Source organism: Melospiza georgiana, chromosome 8 (assembly GCF_028018845.1).
Source record: "Melospiza georgiana isolate bMelGeo1 chromosome 8, bMelGeo1.pri, whole genome shotgun sequence".
Lineage (NCBI taxonomy): Eukaryota > Metazoa > Chordata > Aves > Passeriformes > Passerellidae > Melospiza > Melospiza georgiana.
The window spans coordinates 25,107,755-25,125,026 of record NC_080437.1 but is presented as its reverse complement, the minus strand read 5'-3'; the positions used below and the strand labels follow the sequence as shown (position 1 = coordinate 25,125,026).

General features: G+C 53.4%; 2 protein-coding genes across 2 annotated transcripts in view; one reads left to right on the top strand and one right to left on the bottom strand.

Annotated features, from left to right (window-relative positions):
* Positions 1-286: 286 nt before the first annotated feature.
* INA (internexin neuronal intermediate filament protein alpha) lies at positions 287-6,729 on the bottom strand. The gene is made up of 3 exons (XM_058029517.1): positions 5,778-6,729; positions 2,237-2,361; positions 287-1,657 (listed from the first exon to the last, which is right to left on the bottom strand). Exons 1-3 carry the CDS (start codon positions 6,708-6,710, stop codon positions 1,384-1,386), a joined length of 1,332 nt encoding a protein of 443 aa, XP_057885500.1. The 5' UTR covers positions 6,711-6,729; the 3' UTR covers positions 287-1,383.
* A 5,893-nt stretch (positions 6,730-12,622) lies between these two features.
* NT5C2 (5'-nucleotidase, cytosolic II) overlaps positions 12,623-17,272 on the top strand; it is a 59,329-nt gene continuing 54,679 nt past the window's right edge. Inside the window, exon 1 of the mRNA XM_058028820.1 lies at positions 12,623-12,689. The gene's annotated coding sequence lies outside the window, so the exon portion shown is untranslated. The remainder of the gene's footprint in view (positions 12,690-17,272) is intronic.

The following is a 17,272-nucleotide window of genomic DNA, read 5'->3' as shown; positions in this document are numbered from 1 at the left end:
GCACTCGGCCGTGGCAGACCTTGATCCCTCAGCCAGCTGGCCACAAACTCTTCCACACAGCAGGCCCACCATGACAGGCACCTGGGGTGAGCCCCAGACAGGCCCCACTGCCGTCAGTGGCTCCAGCCTTACCTTCAACCCCAGCAGGAGGGGTTGGCAGCTGCACCCCAAGCCCAAGTTCTCTGCAGGGGCCCAGAGGGACTGCTGGGCACGGGACCAGCCGAGGGCCCGACACCGACGCGCGTTCCCAAGATGACGCAGCAGCAAAGACAACGAAACAGCTCAGTTTGATCCACACAACTATTTCTTTTTTTAATTATTAACTTGTGCCTTACAATAGAAGAGGAAAGAGTGCGAGCAAACAATTTGCTGGTTCCAGGAACTACTCTGGCAGCACCGTGAGGGCAGCGAGGTCTGGTGCTGACTGCCCGTCCTGCCAGGGCACTGACACACAACACGGCGGCTCCGGCTCTTGCAAAAGCGATCGCTGGCAATTTAAGGCATTGAAGGAAACCTATGGTTGTTAAATCCTATATCAAATTTGGCACACCTTGGAACAGTTAGAGCAGAGACAAGGATGCTTTGCGGGCTGGTGCTCAGGAGTCCTGCAGCTTCCCAGTGCTGGCTGGGGCACGATGCTAATCTAGGCACAGGGTTTTCATGTGAACACTGTGCAGCCCAACAAGGGGCCCTCAGACCCTCATATTTGGGAGACAGCGATGCCAAATGAGGTGGTGCCTTCACCTCCAGTGTAGCAGTCCCCTGTCCTGTGCCGGCTGCTTATAAACCCCACATGCCTGGCTTGACTAGTGCTGTCAGAAAACAAGATTTGTCAGTACAAAGAAAAAGTAACATTCCTTATAGTTCAAAACATACGTGGCTGAGATCAGATGTCAGGTGCAGTTACAGTCCTGTATGGCTATTTCTGTGCTTCTAGGGTTAAAAGTGAATGGCTACAGTTTGAGGAGTGGGGAAAAGTTTAGCTGTACATGGATTTGGGTAATTGATGAAACTAGTTACAGTAAACATGTTGAGTTGTTTCCCTTCCCTCCCCGGAGTGCTGGCTCAGCAGCCTTCCCAGCTGGCTGCCCCTCGCCTGCCGCAGGAGGAGAGAGGGAGCGTGTAACGAGTCCATGTGCCACCACCACAATGACCAACATGCATCTCTAGCTACCTGTCCTGTGTGCCCCCACCCCATTTAAAAGGGAGCAATGTGCCAAGCTCGGCCTCTGAGTGGCAGGACCCGCAAGGAAGCCATCCCTGGGTTTGTGTTTTTAAGGGAGGCTTCCTGCGAGCCCAGTGCGGCTTCGTGCCCAGAGGAGCAGTTTCAAGGCCGAGTGGAGACTGTTCCCCCTCAAATGCTTGTGAACAGGGTCCTGATGGTTACATCTTTGCATTGGCAAGGATTCCTCCATGCAGGTTTAACCTTCCTCTCTTCTTGACAGAGGTTATGGTCCCCTCAATCACCTCAGCCCTGCTGGATGATATTTTAGAGGTCACTTTAATAACCTCTCCTTGCTCCTCCTCTTTGAAGGACAGAGTAGAGGAACTAAAGCTCCTTGGCTGGAAGGAGTAAGTGGGGCTGGGGAGAGAATTGAGAGATGTAAGGCCGCCACTTCCCATGTTGAAGAGGGTCTCCTCTCCCTCCAGCAGCTTCCTGCAAGCACATCACAAGGGAAGAGGTTAGTATGGGGATGTGAAACATCTGCAAAACTTGAGAGCATGTTGTGCCCTGCAGGCAAGCCCAAGCCATCACCACAGGTCACACTGCACCATGAAACTGATTCAAAATCATATTTTGGTCAACCATTTCTGGAAGACTTGCAATATGGGGTACATGAGAGCAACTTTCTCCCTTCTTTCCTCACCAGAAACAGCAGGAAAATAAATACCCAAAGCACAGCCTTTTGCATCTACATTTAACTTTGCAAGAGAGACAAGTTTCCAACCCCAACTGTGCCCATTAAAAAATACTGCTTCTGGGATGGCTGAGGGAAGTGGTTCACAGCTGCTGGAGCAAGGCAGGACACCGAGCCATGGCTGCTCCCCAGGCAGGAGTATGGCAGATCCAGGTGAGGGAGATGAACAACATGCTTGTGGTGCTCCTGGAGTGTGGACCCAAGTATTTTCTGGGCCCTTGAAAATACCCCAGTCTAGTGAGTTGTTGGGGAAATTTGGGACAGGGGGGATTGGGCTTGGGAAGTGCCCAGGTAGAGCAGGAGTAGAGCAGCCTTACCTGTAGGCAGCTATCTCGATATCAAGGGCCATCTTGACATTGAGCAGGTCTTGGTACTCCCTCAGGTGCCGTGCCATCTCATTTTTGGTGTTTCTCAGGTCATCCTCCAGCTGCCCAATGGTGTCCTGCAAAGGCAAGGGTGCTCAGCCCTGTGTTTTGGAACAGGGACTTCTCCCACAGTCCCACTCTGCTTTGCCCATTGTAGAGACAGGAAAGTTGCAATGGGCAGTTGATCCATGACAGCACATCCCACCAGGGGCTTGGGACCATGAAATGTCATGCTAGCAGGGATGAAGAAGCAGGGATGAGTGCGTGCAATGGGGGAGGCTTTAGCCATTGATGGATTCATGCAGTTCCCATCTGCAGTGGGGTCTGTAAAATAAGCAAATAGTGCATGGTGGTGGGACCCCCAGTCCTGTGGGGGAAAGGCAAGCTGCTACAGAGGAAAGTTTTGGGCTTAAACATCTTCAAAGTAGAGGCAATGGCTCAACAAGACAAGTGAAAGCACCCTGCACTGCAGCAGCGGAGAAGAAAGGCTGCAGTTTACATCTGCAGGGCTTAAGAAGGGTTGGGACATGCTTCCAGGAGGTGGAAGGAGAGGTGCTGCTGCCAGGGGTCCCCTCCAGGTGGGGAAATCTGTCACCTTCCTGAGAAAATGCCTCAGAGCCTCAAAGTGGGGGATTCTGAATGCAGGGATTTGGGGAGATTACAGAGACAAGGGTCTGCCCTGCAAGAGGTCAGCTGGACAGCAGCGTCCTTCTAGCATCCTTCCTGTCAGCTTTGCCCTGCCTTTTGTCCCTAACCAGTTCTACTGTGATGTGGAGGACTCAAAGGCCAGAATTCCTGCTAACAAAGGAGACTAATGTTTTATTCTATTTTTTTCTCAGAAAACAAGCAGTCTCTATTTTTCCCTCATGCATCTAGGTATCTAAATAGCAGCTTGAAAGCAGTGAAACCTGCTCCCATAAGGCTCTTCCCAATCAGGTTTCCTGCTGCCAGCTGCCCCACTGTGCCACCAGAGGAGCGTGATTTGGAACAGGAATGAGTCAGCAGTTTGCACTTAAGCCACGATGTAGCCCTGCCTACAGAGCCCTGCAATGGCCACTGCCAACCTCCACTCTCCTGCATCCCCTCCCAGAGCCAGGACTTTGCAATTGCTTCCAGATCCTCTGTAGCAGCAAGCAATCTTTGTCCTGCCACATCATCCTCATCTCGTCCCCTTCCCATTCCTATCACCTCCCCAGCTTCCTCTCCTGCCTAACCTCCCTCGTGGACAGTGCAGACACAGTGAAAGCAGGTGGGGCTGCCCAAGGAGCAGGGAGCTGTGCTGACCTTGCTGCAGTGGGCCCTGTTTGAGCAGAGCCCCTCAGAGCAGCAGCTCATCCTGACTGCAGCACAGAGCATGGCACTGTCGGGTTAGCTGGGCACAGCCTGCCTTGCAGGATGTGATCTAGGAGCCGTCCTTGTGGTCTCTGCTGTGACCTGTGCTGCCCTGACCATTTTCCACAGCAAAATATCTGCAAGAGGCTGTGCCTCTGAGGAGTTCATTGGGGAGTTCATCGACTGAGAAGCTGCAGGACGTGGCTGCTGCTGCTGCTGTAGAGGTTAAAGCCTCTGCTCCGATGCAGACAGATTGCTGCTGTGCCCAGCCAGGGCAGGAGGGAATGACTTGAGCTGATCCCCACCCTGGACAGCTCCACTCTTGCTGCTGCGACTCTTTGTGCCTCCAGCCCTCTTCCCTCTGCCTGTAGTCCACATTAGCAAAAAACTCTTTCAAAACTGATTGTCCTTGTTCCTGTTCTGCACCTCTCTTCCACAACCCAGCTCAGCCAGCTGGTAGAACAAAAATCCCCTCCTCACACCACTGCAAACCTGCGCCCTAACAAAAAGCTCTTGCATGTTGGTTCAGATTTGGCTGGGCAGCCCACAATTATAAAGACATCTCCTTTAGCAGGATCATTTCAAAAGCTCAGACAATAGGAATATTCTCTTTCAAGACACACTTCTAACCTTTTCCACTGTTTGCAGCCAAGGAAATTACTTAGCTGATACACACACACATTGCTCAATGGAATTTTAAGTATTGCTACACATAAAGTAGATCCTGAGGGTCATATAGAAAAGCACTGCCATGCTGTCACTAAAGCAATTTCAATTATGTTGCTGTTTAATCCAGTTGCTTAATTTTTTTTTCCCAATTGATAGGTTGCTCCTAGGACCCCTCTTTCACATGGCATCAAGAGTATTTAAGCAGATTACTGTGTATAATGTTTTCACTATAGGTAATATTTTATATTGCCTATTTCCACAAAAATTGTTGAAGACCACGTCAACTATTCAGGAAGCTTGCAAGCAGTTTGGAAGTAAGTCACGAATCCTAGAGCGCCTGGCAAAATTTGGCCTTGGAAATGACAAGGCATTACTTGAGTCCTCCATGTATGATTAAAGCAGTTGTTTCAGTATTTAGAAGGAAATGGTTTGATTTAGAAACCACAGATCATTTAACAGCCATATAATAGAACAATCTCATGATTCATTTTATTATAAATCATGAACATTTCCCTGTAGCGAGAAAATGTGGCAATACTGCAGTAATGGAATAAGAGCTATGGAGCACTCAGTGTCTGCCTCTCATGAGTCTTTCCACAGACATAAAAAATGCTTGGATGTGTCTGCAAGTCCAGACTTAACCTTTACAGACCTCCAATTTCTGCAGTGCAGGTGCCAAGAGCGAGGCCACAGGGCAAAGGGCCAAGCCTGGGCAGACAGCTTCGAGGAATTGCCCACAATGATGTGTAGGCAATTTTGGACCTGGTCCTTAAGGGACAGGGACGGATCGATGTCCCAAACAGCGCTACCGCGTGTGGGATGTCCCCTGTGGGAAGGGAGCATTGGAAGGAGTGTGCTGGCCTGCTTCCCCAAAATCTGCCCTTTGGGGTTTTGCCCCTGGATAAAGGGTGAAAGCAATGCCATGGTGGGGCAGGATCTGTGTGCAGGGCAGAGAGGCACAATGCTGGGTGGTGGGAGGGCTGCAGGGATGCCTGGTGCTGCGCCGCGCTGCAGGGGCACCGCCTGCATGGGTGGGTGCTGCACAAGGCAGGAGGGGTGGGTGCTGTTCCGTGCCGAGGGTGTTTGTGTGGTGCAGCACTGATCGGGACAGCGCGGGCGATGGTGCTGAGTGATGTGGGGCAGGGGGGCCCCGCATGGGGCCGGGGGGTTCCAGCACTGCACAGAACTGCGGGAGGGGCTGCTGCAGGGGACAGAGCTGTGCTGCAGCACTTTGCAGGCCACAGCGATGCTCAGCGCTGCACAGGACCAGGGGAGGGAGAGTGCAGGGACGCGGGTAGCGGTGCGGCACCGCGCCGGGTGTTGGCGTGGGATGAGATTCCCGGTGCTACACATCACAGCGGGTGGCAGCAGGGATGGAGGAGCCGACTGGTGCGGATGGCGCGGGAGGAGGATGCTCGGTGCCGCCCAGCGCCCGGCGCTGCCCGGTGCCAGGGGAGGGCACAGTGACGGTTCCCGGCGCCGCCCGGCTCACCTGCAGGCCGGCGGCCTCGGCGTTGTGCCGCTCCTCCAGCTCCTGCAGCTGCCTCTCCAGAGACTGGTGAGCGCCGCGCAGGCTCTCCATCTCCACCAGCCGCGCCTGGAGCTGGCGGCGGCACTCGCCGGCCTCCCGGCGGCTGGCGCGCACGGCCTCCTGGCTGCGGGCCGCCCGTTCGTGCAGGCGGGCGCACCGGGCGCGGTACCAGTCCTCGGCCGCCTGCAGGTTGCGGGCCGCCAGCGCCTCGTACTGAGCGCGCAGCTCCCGCAGCGCCGCGGCCAGGTCGGGCCGCGGGGCCGGCGGCGGGGCCGCGGCCGGGAGCGCGGCGCCCAGCTCGGCGAGGTGCTCGGCGTGGGCGCTGCGCATCGCCGCCAGCTCCTCCTGCAGCGCCTCCGCCCGCCGCTCCAGATCGGCGCTGGCGCGGGAGGCCGCCTCGGCCGCCTGCTGCCGGGAGCGCAGCGCCCGCTCCGCCTCGGCGCGGCTCCGCGCCTCCTCCTCGCAGCGCGCCCGCAGCCGCTGCGTCTCCTCGGCCAGGCGCGCCCGCTCCAGCGCCGCCTGCGCCCGCTCCCCGTGCGCCTCCTCCAGCCGGGCGCGCAGGGCGCGCAGCTCCCCGCCCAGCAGCTGCCCCAGCCGGCGCGGCTCGTCCGAGCGCTGCCGCAGCGCCGCCAGCTCCGCCGCCAGCGCCCGGTTCCGCTCCTCCAGCGCCCGCACCCGCTCAATGTACCCGGAGAAGCGCTCGTTGAGGCCCTGCAGCTGCTCCTTCTCGCTGCCCTGCGCCCGCCGCGGCTCCGCGCCGCGCTCCCGGAGCGCCTCCGGCTCCGCGCCCGGGCGCGCCCACCGGCCCGCCAGCATCTCCGTGCGCCGCGGGGACCCCGCGAAGAGGTGGCGATAGGAGGCGGCCAGCGCCGCCGGCTCCGCGCTGTAGCTCATGGCGGCGGAGGGGCACCGGCGGCGGTGTCGGCGCTTATGTACGGCGGGGCGGAGCGCGGCGCGGAGGGGGCGCGGGGCGGAGCGCTCCGGCGGGGAGGGGGCCCGGTGAGGTGCCGTGCCGTGCCCGGTGCGGTGCGGTGCCTTGCCGTGCCGTGCCCGGTGCGGTGCCTTGCCGTGCCGTGCCGTGCCCGGTGCGGTTCGGTGCGCGGTGCGCGGTACGCGGCGCAGTGCGGTACCCGGTACGCGGTCCGGTGCGGGGTGCCGCCGCGGCAGGAGGCGACAGGAGCTGTCCGTGCGCCGCGGTGCTGAAGGGCTGTGGCAGCGGGCGGGGCACGGGGCGGGACGGACGGATAGACGGACGGATGGATGGATGCGGGGAGAGATGTGTGCGGGGAATAGACGGTCACACGGACGCAGAAGGAGCATGCAAACATACGCAGGCGTATGGACGAGGTCACACGCACACAAAGAAACAGACGGATGCACAGGCATGCGAAAAGGGTCAGGTGAATTCACTGTAAGATACGCGTTCGTATGCTCGGAGCCAGAGACAAAGGGGCAAGCAGCCGTTCAGAGAGACACACAGATGCACTGGCAAGGAGACGCAGAAAGGAAGAGAGACAGAAGGAAGCAGACAGAAATGGGCAGGTGGAGAGAGAAAGTCAGGCAGGCACCCAGAGAGACAAAAGACAGACAGACACACATGTGCCCACCCATAAATACATCAATCACTCCTGCTGGGGTATCCCCAGCTGTCCTCTCCAATGCTCAAGGGAAGCTGTGCTGTGCATGTGTCTGGGCTGAAGGTGTCCTGGGGGCTTGGTTCCAGCCCCTCTTCTCTGATGAGGACCAGGGTGCCTATGTCTGTGTGGGATCTCCTTGGGATGGGGATGGGGATTGTTGGGGTGCAGAGCTGGGAGTACGCCTGGAGGAGGGTGAGATCAGGACAAAGACTGATAATGGTCAGTCCAGATGTAACACAGGTGACACACAGGGAGGGTTTTGCCTTCAGGTTGTTTGCCAGGAACTGAAGCACTTCACTTTCTCTACTGTCCATGCAAGCAGGCTGGGCTCTCCCACTGGCTAGGGTTTGCTGGGAGTACCCAGGGCTGTATCACTGACAGGAAGGGGGGAACATGCACACTCCACCTCCAGGCCAAGTGCACTGCCTGCACCCCAGTGCAGGACGTCCAAGAGACCAATGAGAAGTGACTGATTCTGGGAGCAGCAGCAAAAAATATAGCTATGAGATGGAAAAACAACTTAATTTTGATCTGAGTGTGAGAAACATGGGTGAAATGAGCAATATTTGGATCCTGTCCCCTGCTGTGCATCTCTGTGGCACAGAGATCTGCACTGATGCCCTGTTCCTCTACTCCACTTATCCCTGTTTGTCCTCACAGGTCACCAGAGGACATCATGAGGGAGTTCCAGCAAATGAGCAGGGGGGACAAACAAGCCAGGGCTGGCATTGGAGACAGCTGTGAGTTCCAAAAGAGCTGTTGCTGGGGTTGAGCAATACCTTCAGTGCAGGTAGCTCGATGTGCAGCTGCAGTGTGAGCGGCACAATTGCATCATCCAAGCAGCTCACGTTTTGATGGCAGAGCATCCCAGGCAGAGAGCCTTGGCACAGGTGGGGCTGCCAGCTATCCTCACCCTCGCCTGGGCTACCTGGCTCACACTGCCAGGGCTGAAATCCTCTTCTTGGTCTGTTTTTTTCCCCAGGTATTTCACACACTCCTCACACACAAGTGCCTTTTACCATTTCCTCAGTGTCTCCTACTCTGCATTACAATATCCTAAGTCAGGGGTACTGCGAAAAACTGACCAAGGAACAGAGAAGTTTCCAGCTCCGCTTAGTTCTGTGTGTGGCATTGCTTTGCTGACTTTGCTCTGATGCTTATTGCTAATGATAGAGGCTTCTGTGGTTCTCTTTGCCATGGAAAAGTGGAGTGCAGCTTACCCTGGCATCCTCACTCATGCTGTTTTAGCACTGCCACACATATGCACCCTAACAGCTGAGTTAAGAGTGTCACAGTCTCCTCCAGCACATGAACTAAAAGGTAGTAGAAATGCTGACTTCCATGGGGAAAGACCCTGGGATAAAATCCCTTTGTCTTCAGGAAAGGGGTCAAGGTGTTCTGACATCATTACATACCCAGGAGCTGCATGAAACAGCTGAGACCTGTGCCAGTTGCTGGTGAGACTGCTGGGGCTCTGTGGCTGAATGAGCACAAGGGATCAGAGTCACTAAGCTACAGCGAGCGCTGCTGTCCTGCAGAACAAGGCTGCGACTCCAAGGCTGCAGAAAAGCTGAAAAAAGCTGAAAAGCATGTCAGACCTGAAACAAGATGACAAGCTGGACAAGTGGGCACAAACCAAAAGCACAGCAAGTACCTGTGATGTGTTCAGCATCAGGAAACCTTGACACTTGAGTAACTGTTGCGACAGAGACACATGGCATCAGGGGGAGCTTTATAAGGGTAGAAAACAAGCAGGAAACCAAAGAGAAGCAGTCCCATAGCTAAGGATTGTGCACCAATGAAACAACAATGGGTTGTATTAGGGATTAAATTACCCAGGACCATTTCATACCTCCTATTTACTTCAAAAATCAAGTCTTGCATGTGAGACAGTAGGAGTGATCTCTGTGATACTCTGTGATACTCTCCACACAGCATCTGCCTGCTGATGAGGCTCATTAAACCACTTATCTCCTGAGCTGCAATCTGCCTGGGCTTGTGAGTCACAGAGAAAAGCCACCCTCTGAGCTGTGCACACATGGCAGTGGGACACACACCTCCTGGCCAGCACAGCACATGAAACTAAAGCTCTGGGCAGCTGCTTTACCCCCCAGCCTCACCACAGCAGCTTCACCAGAGGGAAATGCTTGCTAGCAGTGGGAAAAAGGCAAATCCCAGTGTCTTCCAGGAGGCTGCTGCCAGATCTCCTGTGGCACAGGTGGGTCTGGCCCCCTGCAGGAGGGAGAGCTCTCTGGCTCAGGGCAGCAAAGTCACGGAGAAAACATGAAAGTGCTAAACACACCCGTAAGGAGGACGGAGGCATTTGCTTAATTGCACACACACAAACACACTAACAAAAGTAGGAAAATGGCTGTACTGGATCCCTCTAACTCAGGAGTGTGTTTCTCACAGTGGGAGATTCATGCTTCTTTGGTATAACTTCTCTGGTTCTGTCTGTCTGCAGCTCTGGGGCTCCCCAGACAGCAGTCACCTCTCTGTTTACTGGCCCTTATCTAATCAGTGCAAGTTCACGTCCTGCGTGCCATTGTGCTCTGCAACACACAGTTTGATAATGCACTCTATGAGAAAACATTTTTTTAATGTTTCAGAGTGGCTGCCAGCTAATTTCATTCTATGTCCCTGGCTTGTGGAACACAGTGGAAGAGCTGGGATACAATTTCTCCCCACCTACCTCCCTGTGCAGAATTTTGCACACCTCTACCTTACCCCACTTCACCTCTTTCCTAGGATGAAAGGATTTGTCTATTTCATTTTCCTTCACAGAAAAGCCATTTCACATTTTTAGTCATCCTTGTTGGCTTCAGTGAGTCTTCTGGGGTTATGTGTTGGAAAGACACACAGACAGACATTTCAGGAGGGGCCCTACCATGAGGATGCATGGAAATGACAAATACAGATGGCTGCATCTCCAAGTAAAAACTCTTGCTTGGGGGCCCGGTGCAGGTGCTGTGAGATGTCCCAGGGTATTGGGAAGTGCAGGCTGAGCTTCCCTGTGAGCAGAACCTCCCTGCCAGAGGCTTGGCACCAAAAATGGACTTTGCTACAGCCAGAACTAATAGTTCTGCTGCTGTTGGGTGTTTCCCCTTGGAAGGGGATGGATCAAGGCTGACAGAGCCTGGAGAGGTACAATGGGCCAAGTCAGCAAAACCCTGCCCAGCTGCGTGTCCTGTGCCAGAGGGTGGTGGCAGAGCCTTATCACCCAGAGCAGAGTGGAGGGCAGTAGGAAAAGCTGAGGGAGTCCTCGGGGAGATGAAGGAAGCATCATGGCAGTGGGGACAGGAGAGCTGCTGCCAGTGTGAGGCACACATTCCCAGCCTCTGGCTACCACTGAGACATGGAAAAGGAGATTGAATGAGTGTTCCAGGGGCTTGGCACAGCAGAGTGGGCCTGGATGAGGTGGGGTAGATGGATGGCTGCCATCACCCTTGTCGCTGGCAGGGATCAACCTGAGGTGGCCAGAATCCCAATGTGAGGCTTTTTCCAGCCCTCCAGGGTCAGGAAAAACAGACAGAAAAGGTGAGGCTTGTTTTTCTGGGGAGGGTTGTTTTGCTCTGAGCTTTCTGTGGCGGTGTTGACCCAGCGTGGCACGACTTGGGGGCACCACAGGCAGTTTCTGCTCTGCACAATGATCCCTCAGTCTGCCCAACCTAGTGGCCGTGCCTGAAGGTATAGGGATGTAGTCTGTGCTCACAGTAGATGGGGATGGAACACGCCTGCCCGTTGCTGTGGTCACTGTCCCCCAAGCCCCCAGCCATCACCTCTGCCACCCCAGCTGCTTGGGGGCCTCCTCACCACCCTCCTGACAGCAGACGGGGCACACACTGACCCCAGCCTTGTCCCAGTCTGCACTGCAGACACACTCCCCAAAGTATCAATGATTAATCATGTTTTAACTAAAGCTCTGGCTCTCTCAGACATTGTGGAGCTTAAAAATAAATGAACATTGTGCAACATGGGGAGCTGATGTCAAAGTAGAGTGACTAGGTTTTTATTTGCTACTGAAGCCCATGCTTCCTTAAGCTGCTGGCTCAAGGTATTGTAAACTCAATGGCAAACTAAGACAAAGTAACAGATTTTGAAAATGAGCATTATGTGGTACAGCAACGCAGGGGCTGGCTGACAGAACTGTGGGAGCTCAGGCAGGCCAGGGAGGTGCAGGCCTGGGGGTGCAGCACCAGAGGTTTTGTGTGGAGCGATGCCAGGCCTGGAGGAGGCTGCTGAGGAAGGGCTGTGTGGTTGTTCTGTGAGTTGCCACACTGAATCATAGAATTGTTAGGGTTGGAACAGACCTCTGGAGATCTTCCAATCCCTCCCCTGACAAGGCAGGGTCCATGTGACATAGGGATGTGTCTGGGTGGGTTTTGAATGTCCTCAGGGATGGAGACTCCATAACCTTTTGAGCAGCCTGTTCAGTGCTCTGCCACCCTCAGCATGAAGGTTTTCCTCATCAGAGAAGGTCATGGGTCTGGAGCACCTCTTATGAGAAAAACCTGAGGCCTGTTCAGCCTTATAAGAGACAGGACCTCATTAATGTGTACAAATATCTGAAGGGAGGGTGTCACAATAATGGATCCAGCCTCTGCTCGGTGATGTCAGGCAACAGGAAAGAGGCAATGGGCAGAGGCTGATGCACAGGAAGTTCCACCTGAACACGAGGAAGAACTTCTGTGCAGTGTGGGTGAACACGCACTGCTACAGGTTGCCCAGGGAGGATGTGGAGTCTCCCTCACTAGAGATGTTCAAGAACCATCTGGACGCAATCCTGTGCCACATTCTCTAGGATAACCCTGCTTCAGTGCAAGGTTGAGGTGGAACTTCCCGTGGTTTAGTTATGGCCATTGCTCCTTGTCCTGTCACTGGGCACCACTGAGAAGAGCCTGGCACCATCCTCTTGGCACCCGCCTTTGAGAGGTTTCTATGCATTGACGAGTGCCCCTCTCAGTCTCCCTTCTCCAGACCGGACAGGCCGAGCTCCCGCAGTGAGTCCCTCACGGGGTCCGGCCCGCACTCCCCTCACGCTCGCTGCCGGTTCGGCACTTTGCCGACGCTCCCTGGGCCGCGGCCCGTGCGGCCGGCGCGGGGCTCGCACACTGCCCGCGCTCCCTGCCGGCGGGCGGGCGGGGCGGGGCGGGGCGCGGGCGGCGCCTGCGCAGTGCGGGCGGCGCGGGCGCTGCGGCAGTTGGTGCGGGGCAGTTCCACCCGAGCGCGGCGCGAGGTGAGAGCGGCCGCGGGCGCGCGCGGCGGGTGCGGGAAGCGCGCGAGGGACGGGAGCGCGCGCGGGGCGGGTGCGCGCCGGGGGCCGCTGGGGCGGGCGGCGGGGGAGGCAGCGCCCCCTCCCTCGGGCGCGCGCCCCGGTGAGGGGGGTGCCGAGCCCGCGGCCGGGGCTGGGGCTGGGGCGGCGCGGGGAGACCCCCGGGACAGCGCCCGCCGCTGCTCCGCCCTGCCCCGGCACCCGCCGCTGCCCCGTCGCGCCCCGGGCGGGGCAGCCCCCGGCCGTGCCTCAGCCCCCCGAGCTGCCCCCGGCCGTGACAGGGCGGCGATTCCGTGCCCGCTCCGCCGGCCGAGCCCCGGGCACGGTGTGTGTGAGCAGGGCCGGGGCCGGCACCCGGTGCCTCCGTTTCCGCTTTCCTTCCGCCCCACGTGGAGCGGAGGGTCCCGGCGGCGCCTTCCCGCCCGCAGGGCTCCCCGGGGCGGCGGCCGCCCGACCGGGAGAGGCGCGGAGCGAGCGGCGCGGGGCCGGGCAGCCGGAGCTCGGGGCGGGGGCTCGCTGTCACCGCTCCGCTCCGCTCCGCTCCGTTCGAGTTGCTCCTGGCAGTCCGGCTGTGTCAGGCTGGAGTTGATAACCCAAAGCCAGGAGCTAGGCACCAGTAAATAAATAAATAAAACAAACCAGTGCAAGGTTGCTTTCCTCGCATTTTGCTTACTCTTTTTTTTTTTTTTTTTTTTTTAATCCCTCCTTGCATGCCAAAAATAATGTTGCAAAATGTATGATGGAAACAAACCTACACTGGTTCTCTGATAGACCAGATGACTTTATACGACAGTACTGCTTCTTGTAGCACAGGCAGTTTTGAAAATTCCTGGAACCACCGAGATTATGAAACGCTCAAGTTTATTCCCTTGCTAGTGTTTCTAAAGGCTGCCAAGCTGGATGTTAAGGCTCCTCTTTGACGTGGTCTTGAGAACATTCCTCCCAAGCCATAATCGCTCATGTTCTAAAATATTTCTTTTAGCTCTGTAAGATTTATTGTTTGAACATCAAAGATTGCGAAATACTCTCTAAGTAGTCACTTAAAAACGTCTCCCTGTCAGTTTAGAGTAACATTGTCACCAGCTGAAATGTATTGGTCCAAATACTCATTTGTCACTAGTGCTGCGTGGTTTCTCTGAAAACCAGAAAGAAAACGCAAAACTGCATTTTGATCTTCGGTTCAAGTGCTGAATTTGTGGTTCAGCAGTGAGCAAAAACCCCAGTGCTTTACATGCAAATCAATCAGCTTAGCTCAGGAAGTCTGCCACTGTCCCTGTCAGCCCGTGTCAACCTAAACATATTTTTGAGTGGAACTGCTATTTAAAATAATCTATTGCCATTAGTCCAGGGTCCAAAGGATCGTTCAGGAACCTGCTGGTTTGATTAACAGCAGTTGGGGTTTGTTCAAGCATAGTCGTGGTTGCATTATATAGCACAATACAACCTTTACTCTGTACAGCGTCATTCAAACAAATTGTATGGCAAATGCACCACCGAACTGCGCTTAGAATGCTCCATTGAATCAAGTACAATTGCAGAGAGAAATGGGGAGAAAAGCTGTAAGAATGGGAGAGATGTTTTCAGCTGAGTTTTGAAATTAGCAGCCCGTTAGTATATTTGCATTGGTAGCAGTAGTGTTATATGATGATTCTGCGATATACGCTAGCGAAAATCAGACTCAGGCTGAAACTTTCCCAGGCAGATTTCCAGTTCGTAGGCAATTTTTAATCATCGTAACGATGATGATAATAATATCCCCCTAGAACTGTCACTCCTTGTCATGTCTGATTCCTAATATAACTTGAAGAGAAAGCTAATAGACCCTTATTAAAATCACTAGAAATATTTATCCTAGACTTTTTTTTAACTTTCAGGGGATTGATTTTTTAAACAGACAGCTTAGTCTGGTGTTTACTGGTAAACATTGTGGTGGTATTGTGCTTTTTGGGGAACACTGAAAGGAGTGGTTTATTTCCTTCAAAAATATACAAATATATTATTTTTGCATTGGGAGAAGGGAAGCAAACTCTTAGAATACAGTGTTTAAATGATGCGTATTGAAAAAACAGATAGCTTTATTTAATCCCATCATAACTCTTACTTGCAGTTCAGTTTAATAAAATAATTCTTGTTGAAAAGTGATGGGTGGGTGGGTGAGCTGTTGCAGTGTGAGCTGTTATCTGGGGATGGCGCAGGCTGGCTGCAGAGCAGGTCTGGTGCTCCAGGACAAGCTGAGAGGGTCTGCAGCCTTTGAATCCTGCAAGAATTGTAGATACTGACTTGCCAGGAGGTGCAGGAAGAAGGGCTGACCACAGCTCTTCCCTGAAAACCTTGAGCAAGAGACAGAATTGCAGTCACACTCAGTGAACCCATCGTTCTGTGGGCATTTTGAGTTAGGGAGTGCTCTGGAGGTGGTGCTGTGGTGGTTCAGTAGCGTGGAATTTGCCATTGCTTGGGCACGGGTGACAATCCTACACAAAGCAGCGTTACCACGGAGAAGCTGCTTGGCCTGGGGAAAGTGGATTAATGGTCTCCAGCCAGGCTGCAGTGGAAAGTTGTCATAGGAACTGGCTCGCTGTTCTGCAGGCCTGTGCCTTGTCTTCACTCCTTGGAAAGAACACCTCGGTAACCAGTCACCTCAGGGTAGGAAATACTCCTGTGCCAAGCCATGAGGAGAGCAGGGCAGCTGGCTCCACCAAGGCAAACTGAGGGCAGGGCTGTACCACAGCCTGGGTGCTGTGCCGTGGGATGAGCTCACAGCGCCTGCTCTGCCCCAGATCCCTGCCTGGGGGTGGCCCACAAACACTGGGTGTCCTGACAGAAAACAGCTGTGGCTTCTTCAGCAGTGAGAGAAAACTGAACAGAATGTGCCCAAGAGGGAAAGCCTTGCCTGGCTCTTTGGGATGTAATTGGGAAGAGATGTTTCCAAGTCAGTGCATGGGAATTCCTCACTTATTTTCTGTACTGCATCTACTTTTAAAATTTTGTTTATTTAGTGTAAGCAGCACAAATATAATTTAAATTGTTGTTTGAAATGCCATAATCCGAGTCTTCAAGAGTTGGCTATTCTGTGCGGAATCTTATTATTTATGAGTATATTTGAAAAGCACATTGATATAAATATTTCCTATTTTAAAATGTCTGTTTTGTGATATTAAAGAAATTACTGTGTCATGATTATGATGCTTATAGCAATGAGCTGTATTTTGTTTTTTAATCATTATGACTTACTAACTGGAATGGTTCCTAAAACCTGGGACTGTGCACTCTACACAGAGATCACGTGTGTAACATGAATCTGCTTCTTTACACAACTGCAGAGGGAATCCAGCATATACAATAAGTAGAACTTTATGTATGCTAAACAGACCTTAACCAACATCTGGAAAAAATTGCATCTGTTTTTAAGGTAGCCACTGTAAGCAGTTGATAGTCTTGACCTGCCTACATAAATGTAGTCACTAAGTCTCATGCATGGGTTTGCAGGGCTAAAAGGTGCTGTGGAGACCTGCCTGTATGAAGCCATATTAGGAGAAATGCATTTTTTATATGGCAGTATGAGATTGAGCAGGGAGCCTGAGTAATTCAGCCTAAAAAACCCACAGCAGTCTGTTATTACCTGAATGTGTAACAGTGTGTGCACCACACTCTACAGTCAAAAGCAGATTTGCTCTTATTTCCTGGACAGGTGGGTCCCCAGACATAGGAGTAGTGAGTGGCTGTGTGCCAGAACTCTAAGTCCTGTCACTTTTTCAAGTCTGGTACAGCATGGTAGAGCTTAAACTTGTGGCTTGCTGATGATCTTAACTCACCCTCTGGGCATGAATACCTGCTGTGGGATTTACGAGCACAGTCAGCCCTTTTTTGGTGGTTTCACTAGAGACACCATTCTGATAAACTGAGGAGGCTGGAGATCCCACTGTGATCACCTGCATGCTTCTCTTAACAACCAAGGAAGAAAACAAGTGGGTTCTTACCCTGTGCATCATACCAGCTCAAAGTGACTTAAGTTCTGCAAAAGTGTGAGTCCATCAGCTGCAGAGAGCAGGAGCCGCAGTAATGAGACACCTACAGTAATGATGCTGGGACTGAAACCTGTTGGCTTCTCTTATGAAACTGAAAAATGTGTGGGCAGAGCTTCTGTAGGTGGGTGGAAGGAGAAAGGGAGGTCCAAGGAGATGTGATTCTTCTGAGATTGGAAGGTGGCTCCAAAGTGAAGTTAGTAGAAACAGATGTGCAGAACAATGTGCTCTAGTGCAGCTCGTGTTGTACCCAGTCTGTAAATAAGAAGGAGGTTGTGGTCGTCGCTATAACTGCCATTCCAGCTCTTTTCACCACAAGTGATTTATTTAAAAACAAAAGCTCCTTGAAGTCATTTTGTGGTCCAAACTTAGCTTAATTTAGTTATGAAGTATTCACAGCTCCTAGCTATGTTTCAGATGTTTTCAAAGACTTGCTATTTTGCTTGTATGCTTACTACAAGATTACCACTGAACCTTGCTTGGCAGAGTTGGTTCAGAGGAAGGGATAAACCAGAAAGTTCCTGT

Bases quoted from the DNA above. Each gene is read 5' to 3' on its own strand.
- INA (XM_058029517.1), bottom strand. From the start codon at position 6,710: ATGAGCTACAGCGCGGAGCCGGCGGCGCTGGCCGCCTCCTATCGCCAC. The intron at 2,362-5,777 runs GTGAGCCGGGCG...TTGCCTTTGCAG, and splicing joins CCGAGGCCGCCGGCCTGCAG to GACACCATTGGGCAGCTGGA. The intron at 1,658-2,236 runs GTAAGGCTGCTC...ATGTGCTTGCAG, and splicing joins ATCGAGATAGCTGCCTACAG to GAAGCTGCTGGAGGGAGAGG.